The sequence below is a fragment of the Calliphora vicina genome, chromosome 2 (assembly GCF_958450345.1).
Source record: "Calliphora vicina chromosome 2, idCalVici1.1, whole genome shotgun sequence".
Classification (NCBI taxonomy): domain Eukaryota; kingdom Metazoa; phylum Arthropoda; class Insecta; order Diptera; family Calliphoridae; genus Calliphora; species Calliphora vicina.
Window position 1 is genome coordinate 75,406,245 of NC_088781.1, and position 24,622 is coordinate 75,430,866.

General features: G+C 31.7%; 2 protein-coding genes across 3 annotated transcripts in view; one reads left to right on the forward strand and one right to left on the reverse strand.

Moving 5' to 3' along the window:
• Positions 1–24,622, reverse strand: part of Mob3 (MOB kinase activator 3) — a 398,792-nt gene that overhangs the window by 145,822 nt on the left and 228,348 nt on the right. The window lies entirely within an intron of this gene.
• LOC135952577 (uncharacterized) lies at positions 9,403–10,313 on the forward strand. Its single transcript, XM_065502592.1, has 4 exons — positions 9,403–9,426; positions 9,488–9,586; positions 9,642–9,810; positions 9,874–10,313. The coding sequence occupies exons 1-4, from the start codon at positions 9,403–9,405 to the stop codon at positions 10,311–10,313; spliced, it is 732 nt and encodes a 243-aa protein (XP_065358664.1).

Sequence of the window (24,622 nt, forward strand, 5' to 3'; positions counted from 1 at the left end):
GGCCTAAATGTTAAGTGCTGAAAATTTGAGCCAAATCGGGCAACGATTTCTGGACGCGCATCGAGGTCAAAGTTCAGATATATGCAAAATTTTACTGTTAATATGGAATAAATAGGTGAAACTCGTTAACTTTCTGCATTGTTTTCTAGAAATATGTAGATTTATTTATATTAATGAATATTACATTAAAAAAAAGTTTTGGAAATTAACCCTGTATCTCCTTTGGTTCAAAATGACCCAAAAACTGTATTATCGCCAAAATTCGGAAAAAATGCAAATTTTTCAGATATTTTAAAAATTTTGCTACTAAATAAATACTTTTGCAATTGAATGCAAAAGAATCGAAATATGTACGTAATTATAGTTGTAATGAAATATAAATGACAAAATTTGATTAAAAAATGTTAAAGTTATTACAAATTCGCCAGACCATTACCGTGTTTCAGGCCAATTGAACAAAAAATTTAGATATTTCGAAAAAAATTAAAATAAAAGCTCATTTTTACTTAAAATATGTCCATTAGAGTGACAGCCGATTTTTTTTTTAGATTTCAAAGAGTGCCGGGTGGAATATTGTGACACTAGGCCTAAATGTTAAGCGCTGAAAATTTGAGCCAAATCGGGCAACGATTTCTGGACGCGCATCGAGGTCAAACTTCAGATATATGCAAAATTTTACTGTTAATATGGAATAAATAGGTGAAACTCGTTAACTTTCTGCATTGTTTTCTAGAAATATGTAGATTTATTTATATTAATGAATATTACATTAAAAAAAAATTTTGGAAATTAACCCTGTATCTCCTTTGGATCAAAATGACCCAAAAACTGTATTATCGCCAAAATTAGAGAAAAATGTAAATTTTTCAGTTTTTGAAAAAATTTTGCTACTAAATAAATACTTTTGCAATTGAATGCAAAATAATCGAAATATGTACGCAATTATCGTTGTAATGAGATATAAATGACAAAATTTGATTAAAAAATGTTAAAGTTATTACAAATTCCCCAGACCATTAACGTGTTTCAGGCCACTTGAACAAAAAATTTAGTAAAAAAATTAAGACATTTCGAGAAAAATTCAAATAATAGCTCATTTTTACTTAAAATATGTCCATATTTACTTGTATATGAGTTTTTGTCTTCGTAGGATACCGTTAACCCATTCGCAGGTATGGCCAAAAAAAATAAATTTTTTTAACGGCTGTTTCAAAATTCCATTTTCAAATTTTTAAAAATTTTGTTAAACAAATTTCAGATTTTTTCGAACATCACATTGGGGTTTATTGAGATCAAAATAGGGAATAAAAATATGAAAAAGTTATGTCAATACCTCTTACAGTTTTTCCGTACCTGCGATTTAAATTTTGCGTTTTTCAAGAAAAACTAATTTTTTGTCCATATTTAGGTGAATAAGCCCAATTTCCTTACTGTTATAAATTTTAAGTAAAACTTATTCATAGTATTATAGTCCTGGTAATTTCTAATATGTTCTGAAAGTTTTACTAAAATCGGAAAACGTTAACCTTTGAATCGTGAAGGTCAAAGGTCAAATTTTTCAATATTTGGAATTTCTAATGAAAAGATAGCGAAATGTTATATATTTTTGTGCCGATTTTCATGACACTTGAGGAAAATATATATTGGGGTCTAGCATTTACAACAACAGTGCAAAAATTAATTTTAACCTTTAAGAGGACTTGGGGTCAAAATGGTTGTGTTTTTCGTGATTTTAAAAGTTGAGGGTAATTTGACCCCAAGTGCTGCTAAGGGTTAATTTCCATTTTTGTGCTGTTATTTTAAATGAAACTTGAGGAAAATATATATTGGGATCTAGCATTTACAACAACAGTGCAAAAATTAATTTTAACATTTAAGAGGACTTGGGGTCAAAATGGTTGTGTTTTTCGTGATTTTAAAAGTTGAGGGTAATTTGACCCCAAGTGCTGCTAAGGGTTAATTTCCATTTTTGTGCTGTTATTTTAAATTCTGGACTTTATGTTATATTTTCCTTAAGTTGCATTAAAATCGGCCCAAAAATATATAACATTTCGCTATCTTTTCATTAGAAATTCCAAATATTGAAAAATTTTACCTTTGACCTTCACGATTTAAAGGTTCACGTTTTCCGATTTTAGTAAAACTTTCAGACCATATTTAAAATTACCAGGATTATAATAATATGAATAAGTTTTACTTAAAATGTATAACAGTAAGGAAATTGGGCTTATTCGCCTAAATATGGATAAAACATTTTTCTTGAAAAACGCAAAATTTAAATCGCAGGTACGGAAAAACTGTAAGAGGTATTGACATAATTTTTTCATATTTTTATTCCCTATTTTGATCTCAATAAATCCCAATGTGATGATCGAAAAAATCTGAAATTTGTTTAACAAAATTTTTAAAAATTTGAAAATGGAGTTTTGAAACAGCCGTTAAAAAAAATATTTTTTTTGGCCATACCTGCGAATAGGTTAATGGTATCCTACGAAGACAAAAACTCATATACAAGTAAATAGGGACATATTTTAAGTAAAAAATAGATTTTATTTTAATTTTTCTCGAAATATCTTAATTTGTTTCCTAAATTTTTTGTTCAAGTGGCCTGAAACACGTTAATGGTCTGGCGAATTTGTAATAACTTTAACATTTTTTAATCAAATTTTGTCATTTATATCTCATTACAACGATAATTACGTACATATTTCGATTCTTTTGCATTCAAATGCAAAAGTATTTATTTAGTAGCAAAATTTTTCAAAAACTGAAAAATTTGCATTTTTCTCAAATTTTGGCGATAATACAGTTTTTGGGTCATTTTGAACCAAAGGAGATACAGGGTTAATTTCCAAAACTTTTTTTTAATGTAATATTCATTAATATAAATAAATCTACATATTTCTAGAAAACAATGCAGAAAGCTAACGAGTTTCACCTATTTATTCCATATTAACAGTAAAATTTTGCATATATCTGAACTTTGACCTCGATGCGCGTCCAGAAATCGTTGCCCGATTTCAAATTTTCAGCACTTAACATTTAGGCCTAGTGTCACAATATTCCACCCGGCACTCTTTGAAATCTAAAAAAAAAATCGGCTGTCACTCTAATATACATATATGTATATGTAAATATATAAATATATTGATATATAAATATAAAACTATAATATTTAAATATACAAATACACATATAAACATATTAATATAAACCTATGTATATTAATATATTGTTACGAAATTGTACTTGAATTCAAATATAACGATTTTAACGGCTGATTTAAAAGTAGCATAATGTTGTCAAATAACAGTGCTGTAATGGCAGACTGTAACATATCTGTGGGCATTGTTAAATAAAAGCTTTCAGTTGATTTGATCGTAAGTTGGCAACGTTGCATTCGAATATTCAGTTAAAGAACATTGTAGAAAGTACACCACAGATGGCGTATGATCTGGAATATTCGAACTTTGACAGTTAAAGAGCTTTCTAGATGGTAATGCAGTGTTATAAATAGTGGCAGAGGTTGCAGTCGTGAGTCAGTTGATCAGAGACGCTTTTCGAATAAACATCATCTGAGTGCCTTAAAGTGTGTTGTGTTTTTTCAAGTAAATTCGTGTACATTATAAATTGTGTCTGTAATTCTGAGAATTTATAAACCTGTATAAAAAACATTGAGTGGCTATTTAATTCTGTGGTTGTTGTACATTTTAAATAAATAAAGAGTTGTTACAATTTTTAAACTACTAAACGGCTTTTATTTGCAATCAAAAGTATCCGGTTTATTTAAAGGAAATAAACCAGCGTTTTGAAATGGTTAAAACGTAACAATATAAAAATATTGTAAATGTAAATACAATAGTATATAAATATATCTTCTATCTATCTATATAAATAAAAATCAAATGTCGTTCGTTGGTAATTGCGTCAGTAGAGAACGGCCGGACTGCTTTAGAAAGGTTTTTACGGAATCAAAAATTGACCGCGCCTACTTTTACGCCCACTTTCTTCGATTTATCTAAAATCGGAAAACGGCTACATCGATTTGGCTATTTTTTGTTTACATGATAGTAATCCAATTTAAGATTTTACTGAAAGAAAAATTGACCATGCCAATTTTTTTCGATATATCTAAAATCGCAGGGCGCCTGAACCGATTTAACTAATTTTTTTTAATGTTCGCAATACATAGTCCGCAAACGCCCACTTATTAAATACATCTGCAAAATACATCGGTCTGTGTTCAATCATATTTCAGACCAAATTTCGATTACTTATATAAAAACACACAATAACTAAATTCGCTAATAACTAACTAAAAACTAAATTCGCTAATAGCTTGGCCAATAATCGTTGAATATTTCCGACCAGAAATCGATTTTTCATATAAAAACTCAAAATATCTAAATTCGCTAATAACTTCGCCAATAAGCTTTTAATCAAGAAAAGGAGCTCGATCTGTGATCACTAATATTTCTGACAAAAAATCGATTTTTTATAAAAACTCAAAATACCTAAATTTGCTAATAACTTGGCCAATTATCGTTTAATCAAGAAAAGGAGCTCGATCTGTGAAAACTGTGAAAATTCGCTAATAACTTGGCCAATAAGCGTTAAATCAAGAATTAGAGATCGATCTGTGATCACTCATATTTCTTAACAAAAATCTCTTTTTTATATAAAAACTCAAAATATCTAAATTCGCTAATAACTTGGTCAATAAGTGTTTAATCAAGAAAAGTCGATCGATCTGTGATCACTCATATTTCTTAACAAAAATCTATTTTTTATATAAAAACTCAAAATACCTAAATTTGCTAATAACTTGGCCAATAATCGTTTAATCAAGAAAAGGAGCTCGATCTGTGAAAACTGTGAAAATTCGCTAATAACTTGGCCAATAAGCGTTAAATCAAGAATTAGAGATCGATCTGTGATCACTCATATTTCTTAACAAAAATCTCTTTTTTATATAAAAACTCAAAATATCTAAATTCGCTAATAACTTGGTCAATAAGTGTTTAATCAAGAAAAGTCGATCGATCTGTGATCACTCATATTTCTTAACAAAAATCTATTTTTTATATAAAAACTCAAAATATCTAAATTCGCTAATAACTTGGTCAATAAGCGTTTAATCAAGAAAAAGAGATCGATCTGTGATCAATCATATTTCGCATCAAAATTCGATTTTTTTATTATTACTCTCTCCTTCCGTTCTATGTGTTTATTCTATGACTCAAAATATCTAAATTCGCTAATAACTTGGCCAATAAGCGATTAATAAAGAAAAGGAGCTCGATCTGTGATCACTCATATTTCTGACAAAAAATCAATTTTGTATATAAAAACTAGAGTATCCAAAACCGAAACCGAAAACCGGCCAACCGGTTTTTTCCATCTTTGTAAACTCGACCGATTTCGGTTTTCATTAGCATTTCGGTTTTTTTAAAAAGCGGTTTTTGTAATACGGTTAACCGGTTTTAATGAAATATATTTTCAAAAGCTCATTTAAACATATTTTTGGAAAATTTTGATACCATTTTTAAAAATATTGATTAATTCTATAGAAAATTGTACCATTTTACAATATTTCGTAAAATATATAAAATAATTGCCTTCAGAATTAAAAAATTTTAAACTAGTGTATTTTTCATATTGAATAACCGGTTAACCGGTTTTTTTGAAACAAAAACCGAAACCGTTTTTTTAAAAGATAAAAATCAAAACCGGTTTTTTCAAAAACACACCTTTTCGGTTAAACCGGAAACCGGTTTTTTAAATTTGCCGGTTTTTGGACACTCTAATAAAAACTCTCAATATCTAAAATCGCTAATAACTTGGCCAATAAGCGATTAAGCAAGAAAAGGAGCTCGATTTGTGATCACTTATATTTCTGACAAAAAAAACGATTTTTTATATAAAAACTCACAATATCAAAAATCGCTAATAACTTGGCCAATAAGCGTTTAATCAAGAAAAGGAGCTCGATCTGAGATCACTCATTTTTCAGATCAAAATTCGATTACAAAATATGTATATTGATTTACATGTATTATGTTGTTGCAAGACTTAAGGCCCAACTATAATACTATAAATATGTGCGAATACATATAAAACGTATGTGACAAACTATAATGTACTTAAGAGAGTTTCGTCAACTTTTATTTGCTTAAGCATAGAGCGAAGCCGGTCACACATTCCGTACGGAATCAGCTGTTTGTTTATTTTATACAAAGAAAAAAAAGAAAAATTTTTTTTTTTTTCAATTTTATTTTTATTTATCGTAACTTCATTCATGAACTAACAACAAGTACTTCAAATCTTATATCTAATAATTATAATTTAATTAGTCAGCCAGTGCCGGACGAAAAATTGTTTATTCATTTAGCTTTTATTAAATTGGCATTCTTCCTTCTATTCTTTGGATTAGGTCTGCTGTGTCCCTCCTTCTTAGCCGAGTGTGGTCACGGTTATTTAATATGTTGCGGGCCAGTGGGTTTGGGTGAATTTCAAGTTTTTTTAAATATTTTTCTACATTTTTCGTGATCTCAGTTTTTACAAGGGGCACGTTTAGATCTTTGTGTATATTCGCGTTTTTGATATACCAGGGGGCAACTGTGATCATTCTTAAAAATTTGTTTTGGCGTCTTTGGATCTTTTCAACATTTGATGCTGAGGCCGTGCCCCATAGCTGTATGCCATAACACCATATCGGTTTTATGATCATGTTGTAAAGTAGAAGTTTACAATCTAAACTAAGCGTAGAGTTTCTACCAATAAGCCAATTAATTTGAATTGATTTCAATTTCATTTGAATCAACTTTGCATCTATATAGGCGACGATCGAGATGTATTCCGAGGTATTTCACTACCGATTGTTGAATTATTGTTTGGTTATTGATATGAATAGGGGGGCATGATTATCTACGCAATGTAAATGTTATATGGGTACATTTTTGCTCATTGACTTTAATTTTCCATTGTTTTAACCATTTTTCTAATTCAAATATGTGATTTAGGTCTCTGCCGTTTACAGTGGATAGACGTGTTTTACATCGCTCTCACAAATAAATAAATAAAATAATTGTGAAGATAAATACAAAAAAAAATATATGGGGCATTTCACGTCAAGTGAACCAACTTTTGAAATCGATGTCTTCCGATCGCGATGAAATTTGCACCAATGTTAGTTCTATTGGATAGTAATTCAACAAGATCGGTCAAGAACTCGCTGAGTTATAGGAGGTCAAAATTTGACATTTTGGCCAAACAGGTGTTTTTTTTATCCATATAACTTATTACCTATTGTTCTTAGCAAAATGTGTCCCAAATAGTTTAGATAGCTATTTATGCAATCTTTCGAAAAAAAAATTAAAAAAATTTAATAAAATATTTTTGATTTTTTTTTTTAAATCAAAATGGGCCCTTTTTTCAAAATGGGCCCTTTTTTCAAAATGGGCCCTTTTTATTTTTTTTATTTTTTTTAAGAAAGCTTAGGTCTTTTCCTAAGCGACCATTTTTCTAATTCAAATATGTGATTTAGGTCTCTGCCGTTTACAGTGGATAGACGTGTTTTACATCGCTCTCACAAATAAATAAATAAAATAATTGTGAAGATAAATACAAAAAAAAATATATGGGGCATTTCACGTCAAGTGAACCAACTTTTGAAATCGATGTCTTCCGATCGCGATGAAATTTGCACCAATGTTAGTTCTATTGGATAGTAATTCGGACACCATTTTTCAACAAGATCGGTCAAGAACTCTCAGAGTTATAGGAGGTCAAAATTTGACATTTTGGCCAAACAGGTGTTTTTTTTTATCCATATAACTTATTACCTATTGTTCTTAGCAAAATGTGTCCCAAATAGTTTAGATAGCTATTTATGCAATCTTTCGAAAAAAAAATTAAAAAAATTTAATAAAATATTTTTGATTTTTTTTTTTAAATCAAAAATATTTTTGACTTTTTTTTCAAAATGGGCCCTTTTTATTTTTTTTAAGAAAGCTTAGGTCTTTTCCTAAGCGACCTATATGGTCGCTTAGTGGGATGCGAGTGAGATATCTATCAAAAAAATATTTTGTAACTCAAGATTTAAAATTTTTGAATTTTTTTGCAAAATCAAAAACTTTGTTGACTTTTTTTAAAAAAATGGACCCATTTTTTAATTTTTTTTTTTGCTCAGAAGATTTTTTTTTCTCAAAAGAAAGCTTAGGTCTTTTCCTTTAAAACCTTTTTGGTCGCTTAGTGGGATGCGAGTGGGATATCTATCAAAATAAATGTTTTGTAACTCAAGACAAAGGTTTTTAAATTTGCACTATTTTAATTTTTTTCATATTTGTGTGTAAACCTTAAAAATTAAACTTACGCAGAGAAACTAGACACATTAGCCTTTCCGATGGTATGTAACATACCCATTTAAAATTTCATATCCTCGATACTGTAATACCCATAATATGTTAACCTCAGGAATAAAAATCACTTTTTTTCTATGGAAATGTTGAATAATTTAATTTTGTTATTTATTTGTAATAATAATTAATTTAATATATAATAATAATAATAAAAAGATGAATAATTTAGTAAAATTTAATCTTAATCACAATAGATCAATTTATATAATAACTATTTTTACACTTAATTTATGAAGTTTTTAAATTTTCAAATATCCATACTTTTATCCTCCTTATTTGTCACCTTTATTAGCTGCTTTTTTTTGTCAATCCTTTCTTGGCGTTATTAGATTCAGCTACTGATTTCGCTGCTGGCTTCTTTTTTGGCTTTGGAAAGAAATCGCATTGAGTAGATGCAGAAAAGTTTTTTAATTTGAGTCTTCCATCGACAAGCGGTATGAAAGCATGGTATTGAGCAGTGCCATCGATTGTTACCGCAGCATCGAATCTGCTCTTTAGTGTTTTCAATGTTTCCTCATGATCCTCTTTGCTACTAAAAACTATTTTAGTTTCTTTACAATTGGTCAATTCACAAGGTCTCTTATCATGTCATATTGTGTTAATGTTCTAATATTTCACAATGGTTTAAAAATGTTATTGTTGCCATTCAAGCAAAAAATGTCCTAAACTATTACTACTCTGTTAGCTATGTTTATTGTGCTGTCGTAACCAACCAGCAGAGACCTGCGCCGAACCCTAATAGCCGCATACGCCGAGCCGCCGAGTCGCTGATAATATTCGGGAGCCGACACTGAGAATCGCAGTCAAAAAGTTATAGTCTGGAAAAATTATGCAAAGCCGCCATACCATTTTTCACAAGCCGCCGCCACCGATAAAAGTGTTCGACACAGGTCTCTGATAATCAGCTGTTTTTGTTTACAATTATTTTTTGAACAAAATTTGTTTTCGTAAAAGTGTAAAAGTGGTTGCAGAATAATATTTAATGGACTCTAAAGAAGATATTCAGGTAAGATATAATTTACTTTATCCACATATGAACTAATATTTAATAAACGTTTTTATTTCAGCCAAAGACCAAACGTGTGCGCACCAATCCCACCAGAAAATGGAGTTTAGTAGAGGAGAAGGCGCTTATAGAATTTTTGATGGGACATAGAGATTTTGAGGTTTGTACTTTATTTAAATAAAATTTAAAACACAAACTTAATCCAATATTTGCAGAAGCCGACTGCCCAGGCTTATTACAGGCAATTTTCAACGGAAATGCAAGTGGATATTGAGTGGAAGCTGGCAAGAGCAAAGGTACGAAACATGCGTACAAGCTTTAACAAAGCGAAAAGTTGGGAAGGTTCAACAGGCGCCGGCAGCATGGAAGGCGAAACTATGAGAGGTATATATTAATATATAATTTGCATTAAACTATTCTAACTATTTCCTTTTGTGTTTATTTTAGCTACTTTAGTCAAAATGTGTACCTTTTTTTATGAGCTCGACGACATTTTTGGTAGCAGAATTGTTGAAGCGGCAATTATCGAAGATACGGTAGAACCTGATCCAATTGAGGAAATGTTCGAGGTTATTGAGGTAGATGCCGAAGAAAACTCGACGTCACAACCCAATGTTCAGCTTCCTAGTCCAGCTTCCACCAGCCGTAAGGGTATATATTCCCGGACTGCATTATCGGAAATATTGCAAATGCAGTCCGAAATGTTCAACTATAAAAAGGAGAAAGGTGGCCAAGAGCTCAAATTTAAAGAAAAAGAATTGGCACTGAAGGAAAGAGAAATTGATCTCAGAGAGAAGGAGCTCACAAGCAACGAACGATTAAAAATAATGGAGCTTGAAATGAAGGAGAGAATAGCAATGGAGGAGCTAAAGCACAAATATAAATAAAATTACAACAAATTACATATACATAGATGCTGTGAATTTTAATTTTAATTTTTTTTCGTTTTTTATTTATGTTGTTTTTTATTATTAAAAAATCTATCTATATATATATATATATATATATATATGTATATTTTAATTCCTTTTACCTAAAGTACAAATAATATTTAAGATATGCTGTGAATACTTATGTTTTTTTTTTTGTTTTTTATTTAGTTTTTATGAATTTTAATAAAATACATTTTAATTTAATTAATACACCAATATTATACTAATTTTTGATAATCAAGTAAAAAGTTATGATACCCTACACCGAGTATATGATTATAAACAGTTTTCTTTTGGTATGAAACTTTTTGTGTTGAATATAATTTGAATACCAAATTTTTTTAAATATTTATGAAGTGATTTTCGGTAGTGGGCCTTATATGGGAGCTAGGTTGGATGATTTGAAACATATTTGTGTTGAATTTTATTTGAATACTGACATACAGTTGCGAGCTAAAAAAAATAATCGCACAGTGGTATAGAAAATCAAAAAAGGAAAATAAATCTGTAACTTCTAAACGGTTAGTCCGATTTGAAATTAATTTATATAAAACTTAATTGTGCTGAATTTGGTTGGTTATCTATATAACTAAGATATTTATGAGAGCTTAATTATTTTCAGATAGGGCAATATTATAAATAATTAACCGATTCTTTGTTTTCTTGTTTTTATTTTGTTTTTATGAAATTTAATAAAGAAAGTATACATTTTAATTTAATACATTCGTAAAAGAATTAAACATTTTGGATTTGAATGAATTGAAGTAAACCAGATCTAGTATTGCTTTCTGGAGGTAAGTTAATTTCTGGTATTAATATTTCACTTTTATTTTCGGCGTTGAAATCTATTAAAATGTTATGTAAAATGCCACAAACTATAATCCAGTCGTTGCATAGCATCTTATTTTTATCAGACATCATTCTTAATTTAAGTTCTTTTAAGCTGCTGAATTTCTCTTTTAAAATACCGAAACAGTTCTCAATACGTACTCGATATTTCGAAAAGTGTTTGTTGTATAACACTCTTTCCTCTTTAGTGTGCTCGATGCTATTAGTCCTAAATGGCGTTAACAGGAAGGATTTTAGTGGATAAGCGCTATCTCCAGCGATCCATTGAGGTGGTGATACGAAACGTTCATGATGCTTTGCTATTGGACAATTTAAAAATATTTTTGCGTCATGCACGCTGCCTGGATAACCTACTGTTAATTGCCTTATTCGCAATTTGTAGTCACACACCGCTTGCACCTTATTCGCATATTGGCGTTTCCGCGAAAAGAATAGCTCATGATTTTTCACAGGTGCTTCCGCTAATTTTATTTCCGAGCCGTCTATATACCCTATACATCCAGGCATTTCGTCTTTTGTTGCGTACAAAATTTCAGATCGTTCTCTTGAATTGGGCCAAAATAAAAATAGTTTTTTTAAGTTTAATATGGCTTTGAAAACGCGATCGGTCACAATTTGAATGGTGCCTCCATCACCCACACCAAAGAGAGTGGCTACTTTTCGAATTGATAGCCCATCACCATAGGAGCCTAATCGATAAAGTACAATTTTCAATTGCATTTCGACTGGAAGTTGTGCTGTACTTGAACTTGTCTTAAAGACCTCATCGTCTTTTATAAGGTCCAATATATAAAAAAACTCTTCTGGACGAACGCGAACCATTTGGTTGAACCGTTCGTCATCAAATTCCTTTAGCACGTTTTGTTGCCACTTTTCTGACTTTGGCACTCCAAAATGAACACTTCTGCGGTTGCCTAGCAAATTAGCCATGTGCATTAGAAACATTTCAGTAGTTTCTTCTTCATTGTCCTCGTCACCTAGAAAAAGGGTCATTTAAATCGAAACAAATTTAAGATAATCTTTATTTACTTGAGTCAGCCATTACCACCTCGAAAATGTATTTTTCGCACAAACCGGATATTATTTTAGATTTCTCACTTGGCATTGTTAAAGAAAATTTTTGTTATTGTTTTATTTTGTATCTGTCTTTTATATCAGCTGATTTAGATTTGAAATAGCACACTTAGTTATGAGGGGTTGTTCACAACAGTCGTATTTTTTCTTGTTATTATTTTAGTACTTCTGAAATTAGGACACCTTGTGAATTAGCTTAATAATTCTTTGCCCAATGGAATAAAGCAGTCGCATCTAAGATGCGATCTTGATGAGAGCACTGGAGGCTATACTTCGCTGCATTTCTTTTGAGGTTTGCTCCAATACCATCACATGCTCCTTTACCATGAGCAGTAGGATGAAAATGCCACTCAGCTGGCATTCCAAAATCTTTTTCATGAGCTGTAAGATTTGCGAAGCTACTTTTGTTTTTAAAATGTTGACGAGCTCCGTCCGAAACGTAGTATACCTTTTCTACTGTAAATTTTGATTTTAGATAATTTAGTATTATCTTCTGGTACTCATAAACTGCAACGGTGTCATGTTTTAAATCGTCGGATATGATTGCCATACTTTTGTGTTCCAGGTTTTCTTCTTTCATGTAGTAAATAACTAATGTGAATATAGTTGCTTGGTCGTTATTGAAGTGGAATGCTTGTATGGAATCCTGAAGAACATATTTATAGTTCTCTGCGAAATCAAATGAAATAATGAATTCACCAGACTTCAAATGTGTTTTCAAGTCCTTGAAGAATGACCACTGCTCTTTGACTAAAAAGTCATGGGTTCTCAAATTTAGCAATCCTCTACACAATTCATCCACAAAATCATCCACATTTAAAATTATGGTTTTCAGTGTGGATCTTTCAGTCTGAAGCCAAGATTCAAATTTTAACTCCTCAATACATTCTCGATCAAAAGAGTTGATTAAATTTTCTTTGATGGATGTGGTTTCCGGGCAATTCGAACATTCACCTAAGTGGCAAGAAGTTGTAGCATTAGGGCACATAGTCAATTTAAGGCAATCGCGGTAATGGTGTAAATCTTCTGATGAATCATCTTTTAAGTAATTTAAGTTGATTTCCTTCAACATCAATTTAACATTTTCATGGTAAATACAAACACATACTGTGTGAGTTCCGCTGCTTCCTGCCAAAACGCAATGTTTTGGCCTCAGTTGTGTAAATTTTGTGAATCCAATTTTGACATCCTCGTATTCAGATTGAAATGTTGCGAATAATTCATTCAGGTTACAGAGAACCATTCTCTTCTGCATTTGAACTTTCTTGCCATCGATTCGTACAGACATCCAGTCTTTTATCCCTGGCATCAGGCGACTCATATGATCTCGCTGATAAAACTGAGTTATTAGAGATTTAGTATCGCACTCCAAAGTTTTTCCCTTCTTTTTGTTTGGGAGTGTGAGAATCCCATGCTCAGCAACCAATTGCTTTTCGTTGAGACGTTCCAAACTCAGTCATTGTTTTTGCAGAACTCCATGTTCTTGGAGCAAGCGTGAGAAGTTGAATTCTTTCAGCTTCACTCTGTGACGTTTTGTATTTCTCTTTTATTTGTTCAAGAACTTCTACTGCATCCTTATGGTATTGGTTTTGACACTCATTCGTTGAATTTGAAAAGTTAGAATAACCATCATCATCAACAGTTCTGTCTTCATTCTCGGAATTACTTTTGTCTTCATCTGGAATAACTTCAACGCAAGGCTCATTACTATTCAAATTCGGTAATTCGTTCAACTTTCCGAGCTCTTTCCTGCATGATCCACAAATTTTCAATCGTTTTGACAGCGTAGGGAATTTTTTTAATAAGCCGTCGGAAATATTTCGCATATCTGATGATCTGTGCTTCATTTTGTTAAAGGGATTAAAACAAAAAGACGAATAAATTTCATTTTCAACCTTAGCCTTTTTAGAAGTCGTAGACATTTTGAATTTTGTAAGTATTTATGTAAATAACACACGTCTTAACTTTAACGCTGTTTCTAAAAAACTGATTTCCGTATGTCTTCAGAATGACAATAAATAGTTTTTTAAGATCATATAGGTAGTACGTTTTAATGAATGAGTCTAAAATCTTTTATTAGGGTCAAAAAGGGCTTACATACTAAAGTACCTAGTTTAACCAAATGTTACAAATAATAATAAAAATAAACCACCATATAAATAACCTACCTGTCAACTTCTACCTCTCCACCCACTTCTTAAAGTCAAATGTCATAAAATAATAAATAAACTGGTACTTCGGAGAAGGGCCATAAAATATTTCCACTTGATTCCAAAAATTTGTTTCTGGGGCACCTGATATTTTAACAATCAAAATCACGTGCGCTGAAAACTACCTCTAGGATTGACTAAAAAAGCCGCAAGATACAAAACTCAGACAAATTTTGGGGGTGGAAAATTAATAGCGGTCGGCCTTATATTGCACCCCTCCAGTGGCTATTATCGGTCAGTTGTTGTGGTTTTTATTTTTAAGGTTTTAGAAACACTTACACACAAATATGAAAAAAATCAATTTAAAAACATTTGTCTTGAGTTACAAAACATTTATTTTGATAGATATCCCACTCGCATCCCACTAAGCGACCAAAAAGGTTTTAAAGGAAAAGACCTAAGCTTTCTTTTGAGAAAAAAAATTAATAAAAAAAGAGTCCATTTTGGAAAAAAAAGTCAAAAAGGTTTTTGATTTTTTAAAAAAAAGTAAAAAATTTTATGTCTTGATTTACAAAACATTTATTTTGATAGATATCCCACTCGCATCCCACTAAGCGACCAAAAAGGTTTTAAAGGAAAAGACCTAAGCTTTCTTTTGAGAAAAAAAATTAATAAAAAAAGAGTCCATTTTGGAAAAAAAAAGTCAAAAAGGTTTTTGATTTTTAAAAAAAAAGTAAAAAATTGTATGTCTTGAGTTACAAAACATTTTTTTTTATAGATATCCCACTCGCATCCCACTAAGCGACAAAAAGGGTGTTAAAGGAAAACACATAAGCTTTCTTCTGAGCAAAAAAAAAAAAATTAAAAATGGGTCCATTTTTTTAAAAAAAGTCAACAAAGTTTTTGATTTTGCAAAAAAATTCAAAAATTTTAAATCTTGAGTTACAAAATATTTTTTTTGATAGATATCCCACTCGCATCCCACTAAGCGACCATATAGGATAGGTCGCTTAGGAAAAGACCTAAGCTTTCTTAAAAAAAATAAAAAGGGCCCATTTTGAAAAAAAAGTCAAAAATATTTTTGATTTAAAAAAAAAAAATCAAAAATATTTTATTAAATTTTTTTAATTTTTTTTTTTCGAAAGATTGCATAAATAGCTATCTAAACTATTTGGGACACATTTTGCTAAGAACAATAGGTAATAAGTTATATGGATAAATAAAAACACCTGTTTGGCCAAAATGTCAAATTTTGACCTCCTATAACTCAGAGAGTTCTTGACCGATCTTGTTGAAAAATGGTGTCCGAATTACTATCCAATAGAACTAACATTGGTGCAAATTTCATCGCGATCGGAAGACATCGATTTCAAAAGTTGGTTCACTTGACGTGAAATGCCCCATATACAAAGATAAGTAACAGCGAATGGACGCTTATTAAATACTTATAAATATATTTAAATATTGATTTAAACAGCAAAAAAAAAAATTAAAAAACAGTTTGTTAATGCAAATATTAACAACCAGAAAAAAAAACAAAGCAAAAGTAATAAAAAACAAGTAAGAGTACTATATTAGGCCGTGCCGAATCTTATATACCCTCCACCTAAATATGATGGTATAACAACTGAATAATATACTTAACAATTGTTAGAAATACTAGTTTACGCAGAAAATATTTTATTTCAAAAGTACATAATATAATTGAAATTCCTATTGGAACGTATGAAATTTAACAATTTATATACTTAATAATAAGATAATACGTTTGTATCAACATTTCTCCTTTTTAGCCTCAAGTGAAGAAACAGATTATAAAAAAGGGTATACAAATATATTTAGACAAATTTCAAGCTATTGGGTTGTGGGACTTATATGGTAGCTATGACCTATTATGAGTCGATTGTCATAAAATATTTTAACGTGATTTTTATGTATTTATATTGGAGTTGTTGCGAAATATGGACCAATATTCACAAAATTCAGTTGTATGATTTTAAAAATTACTGATCGGTGTACTATTTTGGTTCAATATATGGAGGCTAGGCCTATTATGGAATTAAGTATTTGAGAGCTATTTTTGTACAATTTTATATAAACAACGCCAATTGACTTAGAATTTCATATGGATCAATAATATATTTCTCAATGTTACACACGGAATGACAAACTTATATATACCCTCATTCACCACTTATGGTGGTGGAGGGTATAAAAAGGGTATACAAATATATTTAGACAAATTTCAAAATATTTGGTTGTGGGACTTATATGCGAGCTATGACCTATTATGATTTGATTGGCATAAAATATTTTAACGTTATTTTTATGTACTTATATGGGTGCTGTGGCCAATTATGTACCGATATTCACAAAATTCAGTATTATGATTTTTGAATACAAATTACTGATCTGTGTACTATTTTGGTTCAATATATGGAAGCTATGACCTATTATGGTCCTAATATTTTTGTAGAATTTCATAAAGTTGACCTTATATGGGAGCTATGCCGAATTATGGACCAATATTTAAAAAATCTTGTAGTACGATTCTTGGATACAAATTACTGATCGGTATAAATTTTTGGTTCAGTACAAATTTTTTGGATATTTGTGCAGGTTAATGTTTTTTCCTGAAGTTGTTCTTATATGGAGGCTATGACCATTTATGGGCCTGTCATTATAAAATTTGGTACATCGATTTTTGTATATATTGAATAAATTTTTTTCGAATTTCAACCTGATAACTATATATGTAAGAAATTTATGAGGATTTTAGTGATTACCGGGAGTGGACCTAATATAGGAGCTATGGTTAAATATGGACCGATATTCAAAATTTCAGATGTATGATTACTGGATACAAATAACTGATATGTGCGTTATGTCATTTTGATATCGATATGTTTTAAATATTTTTTAAAGTTAAGATCTTTTTCGGAAATGGGCTTTATAGGGAAGCTATGACCAATTATCGGCCAATCTGCATACAATTTAGTACAGTGATTTCTATATATATTAGTATTATTTTTGTCGAATTTTAGCATGCTAAAAATATTTATAAGAGATTTATGAGTACTTAACTGATTTTCGGAAGTGGATCTTATATGGGAGCTATGGTCAAATATGGACCGATATTCACAAAATCCTGTAGTATGATTTCTAAATATAAATTAGAGATTTGTATAAAGTTTTGTTTTGATATTGATATTTTTTAGATATTTATGTAGGTTAATGTGTTTTTCAGACCATATAAGGACCACTTATATGGGAGCTATAACCAATTATCGGCCGATCTTCATAGAATTAGGTACAGCGATTTTGGTACATATGGGGACTATTTATGACGAATTTCAACTTAATAGCGATATTTATAAGACATTTATGCTTATTTAAGTGATTTTTGGAAATGAACTTTATATGGGGGCTACGGTCAAATATGGGCCGATCCACAAAAAATTTAGTGTTGTAATTTTTTTAAGCACGAAACTTATTTTTCCTGAATTTTGTGTGGATACTGCAATTTTGTAGGCATTTATAGACCATATAACCATATTTCGGGAAGAAATTTGTATGGGGGCTAGGAGAAATCATGGACCGATTCTTACAATTTTTACCAGAGTTAGTCCCTTTAACATACAAATAAAGTGTGTAGAATTTTATGGTATTATCTACAATACATTTGCACAAATAACGAAAACTATGTTAAAATTATCAAGTTTTTTTTAGGTTGTCTCACATTTTGGTTCATAAGTCTGGTTCCTGTGAACCGATTTTGCTGATTTTCAATACCAAACTGCTTAGGAGAACTATAAACATTTTTCTTGTAAGTCTACCAATTTTGTTTGCCTATTTTGGACGTGAGCGTGTTTTACACAGACAGACAGACGGACATAGCTCAATAGACTTAGGATTTCATAAGGATCAACAATATATATACTTTGTTGGGTCTCAGATGAATATTTCTCAATGTTACACACGGAATGACAAACTTATATATACCCTCATTCACCACCTATGGTGGTGGAGGGTATAAAAATAACAACATAAATAAAACCCTAAATAAAGAGTGCAGTGTTTGTGTGTTTGTGTATGAGTTTCTCTTACTCTCCAACAAGTGAAAGGAGGCTCAGCAGCAATGGAAATAATGCATACATTGTTGTGAGCTCTCCATACAACAATAATAATACATATGATCCAAAAGATCACAAAAATTATTTAAGTGTAAGAACAAAACAAACGAGAGATCTCCACTCTCTAGTGCGCCAAAACAAAACAATTGTGTAGAAGACAACATAAAAGAAATTATAGAAAAACAAACAACAACTCAAATGGTTGCTGAAAATAGTAATGCTACTGTGATCAATGTCACAAATAGTAGTAATGAAAATATTAACTCTACAAAAACCGGTGATGATAAGCAAAATGAATCGAGTTTTACATTAAAAAATACTGGTGCCATACCAAAAAATACTCGAAGTATAGTGAAAAATACGGGAAAAATCCTAACAGGAATGGACCGTTACATCACTATAACTAAACGCAAGTCCAGTCCTAGGACATCAAAATTGGAACCAAATCCAAAACAGGCGAAGAAAAATCCGGTAAGTCAAAATCGTTTTGCAATTCTTGACAATCAAGAAAGTAAAGAAAAACCCGCAAAGCCTGTAAAAGACTATAAGCCACCTCCCCTATATTTGCGCGAAACTACTACAAATGTTTTGGTGAACAAATTGTCCCAACTTGTAGGTAAGGAGAATTTCCACGTGGTCTCTCTACGTAAAGGAAATATTCAAGAGACAAAGGTACAAACTTATTCGGAAAAAAATTTCAGAATGATTGTTGATAATTTCGATTCCGAGTAAAGAAACTATTATACATATCAACTGAAAAGTGCAAAAGGTTTGACAGTAGTCATCAAAGGTATAGATAGTTCTGAGCCAACTGATGATATTAAAAAGGCGCTAGAGTCTGAAGGCTTTGAAGTGAAGTCCATTCACAACATAATAAATAAGAATAAAATTCCTCAACCAATTTTTAGAGTTGAAATCACTTTCAACTCTTCTCAATTAAAGAAAAAGGGTGACACTCATCCAATATACGGTTTAAGATATCTTCTTAATCGTAAAATAATTGTAGAAGAACCAATTAAGCGCAAAGGTCCACCTCAGTGCCTTAATTGCCAAGAGTTCGGTCACACCCGAACATTCTGCAAATTACCTTCTGTATGTGTAAGATGTGAAGATATTCATAAAAGTCAAGAATGCCCCCACTCAAAAACAGATAATATAAGAAAATGTAGTAACTGTGGTCAAAATCACACCGCAAACTACCGTGGATGCCCAGTATTCCTACGCATACAGGAATCAACGAATGCAAGAAGACCTTTATATGCTCAATATACGGCTTCTAATTTTCCAAGTATCATAAAAAACAATAATCAAAACAAATCGTATGCCCACACGACAAATGAGGGTTCAGTTACCCAAATGAAAACAAACACTGGTGCTTCTAGTGCTCAATATAGAGGCATCATAAATGATAATTATCAAAACAAATCGTATGCCAATACGACAAATGAGGGTTCAGTTACCCAAATGAAAAGAAGCAATGGAAATAATACCCCATTATTTTCATATGCACATGCATTAAAAGAGGGTGTACCAGTACCCGACACTAACTCTCAAAGCTCTATTGAGAATCTAATTCAAACCATGAACAGTTTCATTACGAACATGCAAAATATGTTTCAACAGTTGATGCAGAATCAAAGCATGCTCATGCAGATCCTGCTAAATAAAAAATGAATTCTCTAAGAATTTGTTTTTGGAATGCTAACGGCCTTAGCCAACATAAGAATGAAGTACAACAATTTCTCCACCTTCAGGAAATTAATGTACTACTCGTTTCTGAAACACACTTTACCATAAAGAACTGTTTCAGAATTAACGGATACTATACTTATGATACAAAACATCCAAGTGGTAGAGCTTGTGGTGGAACAGCTATATTAGTGAGAAAGGATATTAGGCATTTCCCAATGCCAGAATATAAAACGGATCACATCCAGGCCACATCTATAAATATACCTGATGGTAGAGTTACAATATCTTCAATATATTGTCCTCGTAGGTATAATATTAATCGAGAGCAGTTTAGTTTCTCGAATATTTTAGGACTCTAGGTCCAAGATTTATAGCAGCTGGTGATTACAATGCAAAACATACATTTTGGTTCTCTCGCCTTATTACTCCTAGAGGGAGGCAACTGTTAGAAGCAATATCGTCTAACAGACTAGATGTCATATCTAGTGGCCAACCTACTTATTGGCCTACAGACCTCAATAAGATTCCCGATCTAATTGACTTCGCTGTAATCAAGAATATAAAACGAGAATTTCTTTCAGTGATCCCTTCGCTGGACCTCTCGTCAGACCACTCGCCTACAGTGTTAACGTTATTAGCAGTTCCAAGTAAATTGGAAAACTCTTACTCTTGTTTCCCTAACAAGAAAACGAACTGGTTAAAGTATAAAATGTATGTTAGCTCACACTTGCCACAAAACATCTCATTGAAAAATGAGTATGAGATACAATCCGCTGTCGATATATTTACAGACATTTTAACAAACGCCGTTAAAGTGTCCACGCCCCCAGTCACCCTGGGGAATTACAGACATTCAAAATGTCCTAAAAACATTGAGTCTCTTATCAAGGAAAAGAGAACATTCAGACGTCAATGGCAACAATCGCGATCTCCGAACGTAAAGGCTAAACTTAATCAGTGCCAAAGAAGACTTCACGTCGCCTTAAAGATTAATAAAGAATCTAACCTGAGAAATTATCTTAGAAACTTAGACCCTACTAAGAACACAGAATATAGTCTCTGGAAAGCTGTGAAAAATATGCAATGCCCTATTGTATATAAGTCGCAAAAAATACTTCAGAAAAAATCGAAGCATTTGCCAATCACTTGGAGAATGTATTTACCCGAAATGATACAAATTCATATATTAGAGATAATGTCATAAAGAATGTGGTGCCAGCCCCACTAAAATTCCGGTTCTCTGCCGTGAGGACGACGGTCAAAGGTTTTAAGGCTGGAAAATCACCTGGTATAGATAAAATTACTACCACGATGATAAGTAATCTGCCCAACTCAGCACTGAGAATTATTTTGTTCATATTTAACTCAATACTACGTATTGAATATTTCCCATCCTCATGGAAAATATATGATATAGTTATGATACCGAAACCGGGAAAAGATGTCACTCAAGTGACATCATACCGTCCCATTAGCCTATTGTCAATATTCTCAAAACTTTTTGAAAAGTTGTTATTGAGAGACTTATAGTGCACCTTGACGAAAATTGCATTATTCCTGACCATCAATTTGGTTTCAGAAGGAAACATAGTACTATCGAACAGGTACATCGGATAACTACACTTATTCGGAAAACCTTCGAGAGCAAGCAGTATTGTTCCGCATTATTTATTGACATATCTCAAGCCTTCGATAAAGTCTGGCACGATGGACTAATACACAAAATTACTAGATTACTATCTGTGAACGTACATAAACTGCTTAAAAATTACATACAAGAAAGATCTTTCCAAATCAGATCAAAGGATGTGATCTCAACATGTCGAAAAATATCCGCTGGTGTACCACAGGGAAGTATTCTAGGGCCGTTCCTATATATTTTATATACTGCAGATATGCCTACGAGCGCACTGACTCACACATCTACATTTGCGGATGATACCGCTTTTTTAAGTACACATGAAAACCCCGTAATAGCTTCTGAACAACTCCAGTCTCACATCGGCGATTTGGAAAAATGGCTGGACAAATGGAAAATTAAGCTCAATGCAACAAAATGTATTCACGTTACATTTACTTTAAGACGAGAAAGTTGCCCTTCCATACAGATAAATAATTCCAGAACAGAGCCATGTGCGATATCTCGGTATCAATCTTGATCGCCGTTTAACATGGTCCCACCATATTGAAGCCAAGGTTACGCAAATAAAATTAAAGTCAGTCCAACTGTACTGGTTAATTGGCCCACGGTCTGCTCTAGACTTGGAATACAAAGTGCTTTTGTACAAAACAATTATTAAACCGATATGGCTATACGGCATTCAGCTATGGGGAACAGCCTGCTCATCTAACGTTGAAAAATTGCAAAGAAAGCAGTCAGCACTGTTAAGGACAATAACAGGTGCCCCATGGTACATTCGCAATAGTTATATCCATAGGGATCTCAATGTCCCCATAATACGCGAGGAGATCAAACTCTCCAGTCTAAAATACATTTCAAAACTAATGGATCATCCAAACCCCCTCGCCAGGGAGTTGCTGTTATTTGAGGGTCATAGACGACTGAGGCGATTGGAAACTCTGGATCTGGTCAGATAATCATTTAACGAGCACTCATGTTGGATATTGCAGCGGCAATAACAACTTCAGTTTTAGTTTAGGTTAAGATTTGAATACTTATTTGTAAATTTCTAAAAAGAAAAATTCAATAAAGAAAAACGATACTGAAAAAAAAAAATGTGATTTTGTAAGTAACGAGACGCTTCTTGAGGGTTTTCATGAATGCTTAGAATAGCAGTATCATCAGCAAATGTTGATGTATGAGCAGTGATGCCAAGTGTAGGGAATTTTCCCTTTTTGTAGGGATTTTTTCCCAAAATTTCACATGTAGGGAAAATGGGAAAGATTTCTTACTTTTGTCGAATTGTAGGGATTTTTTGCAATGGCAATTTACATATGTATTTTCCAAATATAAAATTTGTTTAAGCATATCATCAGAAATTCGTAAATCTGGTATAATATGAAGTAAGTAATAATGTGGCATCTTTAATATCATCACCGCTTTCAAACTACAGTGAGCCTCAAAAGTGAGTAAACACCAAAAATTATTTGATTTTTTTTAAGATAATGAAAATTCTAAAATCTATCATCGATTCAAATTTAACAGTATCGGTTTGTTAGAGATTGAGTTGAATAATAGTCGGTTCTCAAAAAAAAAAGATTTAAGTCGGAATATAATGATTTTTATGATCTTAAAAAAATCAAAAAAATCACTGGTCTGTACTCACTTCTGAGGCTGTGTGTATATAGTGATTATCTCAAGGAGTATTAACTCAATCAAGCACTCACCTTGTTAATACGCCTTGGATTCTCCTTATTACGGTATTTGACATTTCCTTAAAGAACTAGCTACAAGAGTAGATACTACAATAAATTTTCTTTTGAATTAAACACTTGTTTGGTTTTGTGTATTTTTTTACATACATACGTACACCATCTTCGCAGGTCTCATCGATTTTAATAAGTAAGTTTTTAAGAAATAAATAACATTATAAATTAAAACATAAATAATTTTAGAAAAAATTTCCGATTCGTCTTCTGATAATGATGGAAACAAAGTAAAGAAATACTGCCCAAGTTGGTTGAGAAACGAGAAGATAATGGGATGGTTGGAGCCGGTCAAAGATGACGACTTTAAATGCAGATACAAGGCTTGTGTGTTAATTCCCAAATGCACCAAAAAATCTTTCAAAAACAAAAACCCAAAAAATGGATTCTTTTTTTGGCAAGCAAGTCCTGGAAAAACCAATGATGTGGCCAATTTCAAAATCCGATTAAGCCTTTTTTTGATTGAACACAACTTAGCTGTTCAAAATAGAAAAAAGTAGTGTAGGGAAAATTAAAAGTGAGTGTAGGGAGAAAAAGGGATTTTTTTTCATAAGCGTAGGGATTTCTGAAAAAATCTCCTGGCATCACTGTGTATGAGTGCGATTGATAGTTGACGAATATATCAAATATAAAAAGGGTCCCAGGATACTGCCTTGGGGGACTCCAGCTTCAATGGGTTGAGGACTAATTAAAAAGTCTCCTTCTTTAACCTTAAATGTGTGTTTGCGGGTAAATTTTGACTCAGTTTGTATATTAAACCATCATGCCATACTTTATCAAACGCTTGAGAAATGTCAATAAAGAGAGCCAATAAGCCAATTAATTTGAATTGATTTCAACTTCATTTGAGTCAACTTTGCATCTATATGACTTTTCCATGTAAGGCGACGATCGAGATGTATTCCGAGGTATTTCACTTCCGATTGTTGAATTATTGTTTGGTTATTGATATGAATAGGGGGCATGATTCTCTACGCAA